The sequence below is a fragment of the Balearica regulorum genome, chromosome 2 (assembly GCF_011004875.1).
Source record: "Balearica regulorum gibbericeps isolate bBalReg1 chromosome 2, bBalReg1.pri, whole genome shotgun sequence".
Lineage (NCBI taxonomy): Eukaryota > Metazoa > Chordata > Aves > Gruiformes > Gruidae > Balearica > Balearica regulorum.
The window spans coordinates 145,791,122-145,801,467 of NC_046185.1; the positions used below are offsets into that span (position 1 = coordinate 145,791,122).

The 10,346-nt window shown below is 35.3% G+C and overlaps 1 protein-coding gene across 2 annotated transcripts in view; it reads left to right on the top strand.

Annotated features, from left to right (window-relative positions):
* The window catches only part of STAM (signal transducing adaptor molecule), a 33,308-nt gene extending 25,781 nt beyond the window's left edge, over positions 1 to 7,527 (top strand). For both annotated transcript variants that reach the window (XM_075746305.1, XM_075746306.1), the window contains exons 11-14: positions 1,989 to 2,043; positions 2,384 to 2,537; positions 4,012 to 4,187; positions 5,337 to 7,527. In XM_075746305.1, the coding sequence (XP_075602420.1) occupies positions 1,989 to 2,043; positions 2,384 to 2,537; positions 4,012 to 4,187; positions 5,337 to 5,586 (635 nt within the window). In that variant the 3' untranslated portion in view covers positions 5,587 to 7,527. The remainder of the gene's footprint in view (positions 1 to 1,988; positions 2,044 to 2,383; positions 2,538 to 4,011; positions 4,188 to 5,336) is intronic.
* Positions 7,528 to 10,346: the final 2,819 nt, after the last annotated feature.

The window sequence follows — 10,346 nt, forward strand, 5'->3', positions numbered from 1 at the left end:
AACGAAACTTACCCATTACGAGACAGAGCATTGGCTTAAATTGACAGTTCAGATAGAACCAGACTTTGTTAAGAAAATGGCAGATTCCAGATCTTTAATCAGGAAAAAGTACATAAACTTGTAAGCTTTTGGATATCTCCCATTTTTTCCACACCATCATACCTTTAAATGAATCCTTTTGTAGGAACTACACATCAGTGATGTGTCTGCACATATTCTAGTTCCACTAAAGCTAAAGGAGAGGTAAAAAGAAACATGAATGTTTTTATTCTTTAAAGTACCAAATATAGTTATAGAGGCTGTTACCTAAGAAGTGGATTGCCTACTCCTGGTCCAGGACAGAGGCAAAGAAGTTAGAGATATGCTTGTTAACCGACCTCCAGATATGGCTTACATTAGGATCTCCTTTCAAAATGCATTGTGAGATCATTAGAACAATGATGGATTTTATATTAAACCATGGGACTAATCCTAGAATCTGAAAGCTGTTATGTAGTCAGATGATCGCTCCCCAGCTACCTACAAGAGCGCTTGCCAAACATATTGCTCTGTATAGTTCTTCAATGCCATATTCAAGACTGCACTTGCTCTACACTCAGGTAGGCCTTGGGTAGCTACTATTTTTGGCATCGTTTCTGGGAATTTTGTTATAGATGCGTGTTGGATCTAGGGTTGCTACCAGTGGTGGCAGGTGCTGATTAATATTTGGCAAAAAACCACTTCATTTTCTTCTGTCATCCAGATGTCCAGTCATAAATGTATTCAAATTGGAGAGCTCATCTCAATGCTTTCAGGGCCCTGGGGTTTGTGGTTGGCTGCAGGGCAGTCATCGTGTTAGCGTACAGACATCTAAAGCAATCCTTGTCATGCCTTTTACCACCCTTTGTGTTATACATAAAAATAGGCAGAACTTACACCAGGTTTTACATCTTTTCCTAGCATTTCTGCCAATATATTACTGATCCCAGGTTCAAAGAAGCAATGGGTGCCTTTCATACAACTCCTCTTTCACCTGGAGTTGCCCTCAAGGAACACATCAGTGATGCCCTTTCACCCATCGTGGCCCAGAGGCTTTCAGGACCTTCTGCATCTCTAATTTCGGAAAACTGGAAGTGAAGACAGTGTTCCAGAGCTGTTTATAATGCATATAGGTCATATTTGATGGCTGAATCTTTTTTTTTCATCTCTCAGTTTGAATGTCGAGTGGCTCTTGGGATTAAACACATCTCTTGATTATTAAATAGTTCATTGCTTGGATAAGTCGGCACATTTTGCATTCTGGAGTGGGGCTAAACTGTAGTATCCTCTTTCAGCTTCCTTGTCTGTTTTACATTTGACAAACTCAGTCTTACTGTTAGTTAACTGTGATCTGCTTGGCAATTACATGAACAGCATGTCCTTGTGGTGAAAATTGGTGGGGGGTGCATTTTTATTTATTTTAATGCTTTTCCATTTTACTTCTAGTAAGTTGTTGAGTTGCTTTTTGCACATATTAACAGTTTGAAAAAAAACCCCTTCCCCCAGTTAGCATTTCAGTGAGATAGCAATGTGCTATTGGTGTCTTTGATGTGCAGATGACTTCAATTATTGCAACCTGTTTTCCCATTCATTTGTAATAATGTTAGTTGAGCACGTGATCTAGGTTTCAGTGGCAAATTTTCTTCCTTGAAGAAGAGATCACCTATCAGATTTACCTGAGCTTTTTCATGCAAAATAGTTTGAATTTTAGGTTCCCTGGATATTAAGTGTGTTTTGTTTTGTTGTATTTTTATTTTATTTTTAAACTGTACTGATCTGCTGGATCTCATTCTTAAATTGTTTGTGATGCTGCCACTGTTACTATAACTTTTTTGGCATACAGATTATAAAAAAATTTTGGACTAGCATCTACACATTTCTGTCTGATAATTTTTTTAAAAAAATACTTTCTGACTTGCAGTGTGGAAATCTTTCTTACTCTGATATATTTTAATGTCCTTCTATTCTAGCAATGTGCCACCAGATGGGACCTCTCATAGATGAAAAGTTGGAAGATATAGACAGGTAAAAAAAAGTACATGTGCTTTAACTCAAATTAAGATTCATTCTTCGACAGACCACTGTTGTTACTTAACGATATCTTAATCATGTCTGTGAATACTGGCAAAGAAAATAGGTGCATGTATTAGTAGCTTCTCATCTGGGAGGAGGTCTGAAGAGTTTTTTCCTAGGCACATAATATTTTATAGTATTGTACCGTTTGACATTGTGGCACTTGTCAGGCATCACTTCACAGGCAGTAAGAGTATGTTGCTTATCACACCTCATGAAAGTTTCCTGGTATTGTCTGTTCTGTACTGAAGTTATCCAAATTGTAGAATAAGCTGTAAAATGTATTTTCTAGGAAACATTCAGAACTTTCAGAGCTCAATGTTAAAGCAATGGAGGCTCTTTCTTTGTATAACAAATTGATGAATGAAGACCCGATGTATTCCATGTATGCAAAACTACAAAACCCACAGTATTATATGCAGTCGTCTGGTGTTTCTGGCTCTCAGGTATGTATGTAACCTTTAATAGCCGTTGATGTTATCAAGTACATACTGAACTATGGTTGATTTCTTATAAATTACTAGTGATAAACAGTTTTTCATGTGAGCTAGCTTTTTTACAAAACTTGCTCAAATATTTTTCCTTTTTTTTGAAATATCAATAGAGCGCATTTAGCATTTAAATTACTGAAGTTAAAAATTATAATTCTTTCATGGCAGCATTTCCATGTAAAAGGTCTTTTAAACGTTTAAGTATTTAATTCCATAGTCTAATGCATACTTGCTGTATTTTTTTCCTCTTTACAGGAATATGTAACATTTCAAACTGTTTTTCAATAATTTACTTTTTAAGCAAGTAAAAAAAAAATTAAGCCAACTTATTAATACCTATGCAGTATTATATAAACATTGAAGCAGTTTTAGTTCTTTTAGCTTCGTAAAAATTTGTACTTTCTTTCAGTGTCTTTTAAGATGAGGATGTATGTTTTTTGCAGTGTCATTAAGAGGAACATTGTCTTCCTTTCATATATAATAAGCAATCATTTTGTGACCCTATCAATTAATTTTAGTGTTTTATAAATGGGCATGTGTCTGGGGAATCATAAAGGGAAGAAAATGGATTTGGGGATAAAGATGAGCCAGTGTAAAGTTATGAAAAGTTAGGGGGTCTCATGCCTTTGTTGCCTTCTAAAATTCTTTTGCAATATTGGTAAGCCTTCTATGGATATGTAATCTGAGATTCATGAACCCTAAGATAGGAGGGCTGTATATTGTAAGCTTACATGAACTCAATTGTGCATGAGACCCGATAATTTCTTCTAGTAATTTGTGTTAAGCCAAATAGTGATTGAACAAAAGAGTTGGGTTCAGAAATTTAGTCTTCATTTAGAAGATAGTTTGCACACCTACTAGCAAGCTTTTGCTCTAGTTAGTTGTAAAACATTACCTTATTTTCAAATGAAATTTTCTTAAGACCTCTTTTTCCCTTCTTCCTAACTCAAACAATTTTACAACGGCAGTCTCAACAGTTCCATGACATGACTGGTTAACTAATGACATGAAAATAATGCGTTATTTGCTTCCCATTTTAGCAATTCACCTTAGTGAAAGTTATCTGGGCATCAAAAAGTATTCTGCTTTGCACTGCTATTTGTTACATGGTTTAAATCCTTCAGTATTTTCCTACCCAAGTAGAAGCTCTTAATTGGCATAAGTGATAGTCATTAAAATAAAATTTGGAATACAAGTTTTCCAGTAAACTACTTGACCTTTTTGGTACTGGAGCCTGAGGTTAGAAATGTAAATAGTGTCCTTGGTAACTTTTTCATACTGCAACACTTAATAGAAGGCAATTGGTTGCTTTCTATTAAAACATCTGTAATAAAAGGCTTGAGAGAGTGTTTTTAAGTTCTAAAGTCAGATATTAAATACTAACTTTTCTTGTATTTTATTTTTAATATTCCTTTATTTAACTTTGTAGGTTTATCCGGGGCAACCTCAGACTAATGCGTATTTGGTGGCTGGGAGTGCACAGATGGGCCATATTCAAGGCTATAGTCTTCCTCCTGAACAGCTCTCTTCTCTCAGCCAAGGCACAGTTACTCCATCTGCCAGCTCTGTACCGCCTGGTCAGCCTGCACAGGCGTCTTACACAAAGTAATTTTAAATGTTTTCCTATTCAAGTTTAAATCAATTTAAACATAAAGGACTAGAGGTAATAGTTAAAGGAGATTTTTTTTTTCTTACGGAAGTATAAATTTAAATGCAATTGAAAGATAATTCAGTGCAATTATTTCCAGTGTGCTTTTTATTGGTGTCGTGGTAAAAATTCCTGACAAACTTCAAACTTTTTTGTTCTTTTTATAATTTTCTCTAGTTTTTAATTTTATATAAAAGAAATTTATATAATTTTAAAATATATAATTTTCTTTTATATAAAAGAAAAATTAGAGCAAATTATATAGACATGGCTGATGATTTTTAAATTATTTTTTCTTTAGATAATAATATACATTTCATTACGAAGACTATCTGCTGCTCTGCCTGGCTTTGCATAACTTCTGAGACAGTGTATATTGTATTGTTCTTTTCTTCAAATATCTTAGGGTGGAAGCATGGGGAGAATTCCGCTCACTTTGGGAAAGTAGTGAATGGGCTATGAGCACTTACTAAAGCTTATACAGCTTCCTCATATAAAGGGGCTACAAATTACTTTCTATTTTGGGTAGATGCCAAAAAATGCTCAGCTTTGGCTAAGCTACCTGTATTGTGAAAAAGTTTTGAACTGACCTTAGGAAAAGATTAGGGTTGGTTTTTTTACTCTCTGTATAAAGTATTTTATAAAGTTGGGAGAGACATCCATCTTGAGTTATTAAAGTATTTGTTAGTCTCTATCCCCTTCCGGAGTTAATTATTTGGAGTAGTAAGACATATATTGATAGTTTCCAAACACTTCACCTCTCTTGTTTTGCTGTTTAAAATAGTTGGCTGGGTTTTGGTTTTTTTTTCATGAGCAGAGTGGAAGATAGATGGGATTCCATATTGCACATTAAAACAAAGTATAGATTCACAGTCTATTTTTAAATCCATGGGAGGTGTGTTAGATATGTTTAAATCTGAGGAGTGTGTTTGAGTTATAATTGGAATATTCGTTGGCTATAGTTTTGAATATGCAGTGTGTTCAGAGTTAGATTTTTGCATATATAGATAGAACAGCTGAAGAAGCTATAAGGGGCTGCTGTTCTGTTGGTAAATTGTTTGTTAATTCAACTTCAATTTTTTTTTAAAAATTTTCTTTTTTTTCAGCGCAATGGTTGGCTCTGTTGCTGGAAATACTTACTCAAACCAGGCTTCAGTGTATAGCCCACCACCTGCTACTGTTGATGTTGCTGCTTATCAGAATGCTGGAACTAATATGTCCCAGGTGCCAAACTATAACTTAGCATCTACACCTCTGCCACAGACAGCAGGCAGTCAACAAGCACCTCCACAACAACCGCAGCCTCCGCCACCTCAACAGCCACAGCATAGTTACTCACAGAAGGCTCTACTATAGGATCCAGGACTTCTGATTCCTAATCTTATTTAACCTCTGCTAAAGGCAGTTGGCAATTCTATGAGTTTCTTCCTTTAATCTCTTAAACTTTGTTTATCCTCAGCTTAATAAGATTCTTATCTTGGTGAACAAGTTCAATTTGCACTGACTTTTTAGGATTTTTTTGTTTTTAATTTTGCAGAGGAATGGGTATATTTAGGACATTTAATTCCTTTTAAAATGCCTAAAAATTGGTACAACATTATTTATGTCTGGTAAAATTGGCTAGTCTGTGAAAACTCAACACTTGCAAACTGTTGTGGCATATCTCTTATGTACATATAGTTTGTGATTGCAGTAGTGGCCATTTCGTATAGCTATGGTGATCATGTGAATATATTTAACACAATGTTTAAAAATAATTTACTTTACTATTTTATTTTAACCATGAACTGACAACCATGTTTCATAGTTTTGTCTAGTTTTATGACACATGTGGTGTCTTTTTCCAATGCAGGAAAAGCTGTAATTCTGCATATCATGGTTACACTTACAGGCTAAGGTCCTTACATGAATTTACAAACTTACCTGAGTCTAGGTTTCATTACTTCTTGAATTGAACACAAGTGTATCATGAGTATTAGATGGCTTATCTACCAAAGTAAACTAGTTAACTAGTAAGTGATTTGAGGGGATAACAGCAAATTATGATTCTGCTTCAGATATAATTAATAACTTAAAACTACTATTCAGAGGCTGCTGAGCATATCATGGGACCATGCAACAGATCAGGATCTTGCATTTTATCATGAGAATCATATAATTTATTTTTTCCAAGTTGTTTTTTACAATGAGAACCAGAACTGTATTCTATGTGTGTTGGTAGAGATTACACCAAAGACAGAGGAATTGAGTTGGAGGAGAAATGATGGAGTTTTAAACTGGAACACACAACACGAATAACACTACTTTATTCAAGCCTTCTTAATTAAAACATGGAGAATTATGGACATTTAAATCACTTTGCTGAATGAACCTTCAGGGCTTTATTTTATCTCTTGTGGCCTTGCTTAGCAATTTGTTCTGTTTACTGTTCTTACACAAACACTTCTGCCTTAAACATCTGTTTCGATTTCCAGTTGTACCATTTGAGTTTATTAGCCCTTCTACAGTATGAGTAATTTATGAGGCATCTTATTTTCATTCACTTTCAGGTTACTTTGAATTCCCTTCTGCAGCAACATGCATTAGCCTTTTTTAAACCCTTGCATTTCTCAGTAACTCAACCAGGCGGTTCTTTAAGGCATGATGCTTTCTTTCTACAGCTGAGGTGCTGCAAAAGGAATATGATGATGGAAGATCATTTTAGATATGCCCGATCAGAGTTTCTCCTACAAAGACTGCTGTTAGTTTGCATTTGTGTTCAGTCTGTTCATGCATCCTGGTTTCCTCTTATCTTTTCCAGCTACTCTAATTCCAATTAGAGCAATACTAGATGGCTTCAATATCAGATCTGTGTTTTCAGTCTCATTAGTGCGCATGTCAGAAATTGTTCGCTTTTGTGCACTATATTTTAGTGTGATGCTTCTGGAATTAAATGTTGCAATTGTACATTATACTATAAGCTGACCTCAGTTGTCCCATGCACTCCTGTGTCTGTTCACAGTTACCTAACATGTCTTTGTTCCACTATTTTAACAGACATTGGTATTTTGCCTGTTAATGCTTTCAGATGACTGCTTTGCATAGCTTCTAACTGGCGTGGTTACAAAATGTGCCCATAGCTGATGTGTTCCAGTTGGGGATGTTCTAGCCAGCTGGCTGTTTTGATACTAGTATTTTCATGTAATTTTTTTTCTCCAGAAATTCTTAAGCACCCTCACAAACTGTCATTACTTCAGTTCTTGGTGTCATCACAACAGTCTGTGGAATTTGAAAGGAAATACTGAAAAAAAAAAAGAATTCAAGATATAGATCATTTTTCATAGATTGTAGAGGTGATTTTCTTTGTAAAAGGCATGTAGTATCATTTAGATAGTGTTGTCTGTATGCTTTAGGTACCTTATTCCAAAATCAGAGAGACAATGTGTATAGAAGTGTATAATTTCTACACAAAAGTGAAAATAACTTTTTACTCTGTAGTTCTTAGGCCCTGATTCAAGGAGGAGCTTGAAGCATCAAAGTAGTCTGGCTGCCATTGGCTATTTGCATTCTTAGGTTTTCACATGTTGTCACATGTTCCCTGTCGAACTTCTGTACAGAAATGACTCAGCAAAGATACTTTTGTTACTAATTTGTCTTTGTTTTTACAATTTTTGAAGTCGTCTTTCCTTAACACGCAGAAATGCTGTTCCTGGTTTCTCCTTTGAACACTGAAAACTTACGTGTATCTTAAGTTTTTCTGCTTTCCAACTTAGTTATATTGGGCATTTATCCATCTTGAAGAAAATTAAAATCACCTTTCATTTGTATTCATCGTGACCAAAAAACACTTTCTAAAATGCAATGCCACTATAAATTCAGTATAATAAAAGTTTTGAAAAAAAGATGGACGCTTTTTATTTTCCTTCATGCCTTTATTAGAGTCACTGCTCTAAGGTATCTGCTGTAACAAATTGTGAATTTTAGTTGACTTAATTCAGTTTTCATTGTCCACAACTGATGCAGTTCCTGTTGCATCCTACCTTTTCTGTTTCAGATGCAATTTTCAGATTAAATTGAATTTGGAACTGTATTGCTTCATGTTGATTTTTCTCATTTATCACAAAAGATTATTTTGTCTTCTCACTTGGTCGTCCCATATGCTGGACTGTACTCTAAAGTGATGCCTCCTCCTACCTTGCTAGATGCTGTCATTGCACTAATTCCTTCACTCATCCTCTCGTATCCTCTCTAACTGATAATTTAGCAATTATATTTCAGTTTGCCTCCTCTCAGATGATTTAGTGTTAAGAACCTGGAGATGCCATTGCTGGGGCTTCTCTGCTGTGATTTATTCTGAGATTCCTCGTTTATGCATTGTTTTGACCCAGTTGAGGTATGTTCTGTCTTACTATGGTACTGAGCACTGAATATGGGTGAGAGGGGGAAAGTACATGTACAGCTGCTGTATGGAAAAGCTTTTTAGTAAATAAAGCAAGTGTCAGGAAGTTAATCTATTTGAAAGTTAAGAATCCCTGGAAATGACATGTTATTAATTTTCCAATAGAAGACCTGATTTTTTTTAATTGTCATTTCATTTACATGTAAATTGTCAATGAGAGACTAAAATGTTTTCATAATAGTTGTATAAACCTTTGTTATTTAACCCTTTCATTAAGGAATACAAAAATGTTAATTAACTCCAGAAGGGGTATTTTAGTGGCTTGTTTATCATGAACTGGAGCAAACTCTGGAAAGTGCCTTCTGTGCATTTCATTTCTATAAACGAAGCTTGTTTACCCATGTGTATCATCTCAATTTATGTGGGCATAACAAAAATGTCAAGATTTACTGTAAAGCATCCCAGGAAAAATACTGAGGTGGCCTGTTAAAATTTGTGGCACTGATGTCATGGCAGTGTGTTCCAGGGTGCACAGTTGCAGGAATGGTTGCGACATATTTACCCACCTCTCTTTAGTAACTGGTACCCATGTAGATGTGTATTTAATGTTACCGGGCAAAGTACGTATCGACAGCAGTAAACTAACAGGAAAAAGGGACAAAATATAAGAATTACTGCATACTTCTCAACAGGTGTGGAGCAGCGTATTGCCCTCGTGATACAGTTACTATCCATGAATTTTGAGGGGGGGTAGAACTGAAATGAATTTCGGTAACCAGAACTTAGAGAATTCTGCCAGATTGCAGATGCTTAGATATAACAAAGGAGGTAAATTTGCTTTTAATAGCATGCACGTATCTTGGTGATCAAATCTAGGCTGCTATTATAGTTCTCTGATTTCATCTAGATGGCAGGAACATCAGATTTACACTGGAGAACTGCTTAATACCTCATTCTCCCATTTTTTTTTTTTTAAATTTTCTCTAATATCACCTTTTCACTCATGTTTTGAAGATATCTGTGCAGTCTTTACATATAAAGGTCTTACCTTATTCCTTGTCTGCTGGGTTTCACAGACAGAATGAAAAAGAACGTCTCTAATTATAGCAGCTACAATGGCACTTTAATTAATTAACTGCAGCTTCCTTTGGAGAAGATGCATGTATCTGTTTTGAAGAACAAGGGAGCATATTTTTTCCAGTTAAGAGTTGGGAGGAGATTTTTTTTTAAAGAAAAAGGTGAAGTAACAGTTACAAAACCTTCCATTGCTACAAACCTCTCCATTGCTAACAGTGGGCAGAATCATTTTTTACTCTGTTATTCGATCTTAGTGAAGCTGACCGACTCCATGCTACAGATACTCCTTTTTCATTTTCAGCTGCAATGAAGAATATTAACCTCCGTGTGTATACCGTCCAACACCTTAGTAAAACATGGGAAGGCCTTGACATTTGTACTTTTTGCTTCAATATGTAAAAAACACTATGTATGTTTCTGAAGCCTCCTTTCTTAAACTAGGGTGTTTGTGTTTTAAAACATTCCATTTGCAACTATGTAAAATTGCAGATCTAAAGTTTACTTTTCATGCTGCTACCTTGGCAAAAAGGTGGTCAGAGTTTTTGTTCTTCTATCCTGCATGTGCTTCTGGAAATCCAAATAATTTTTGTCTTTGTCATGAAAAAGAAAAGAAGCCTGCTGCAGTCTGCTTCGGTTTTAATAAAGTGTACACAGTAGCAAA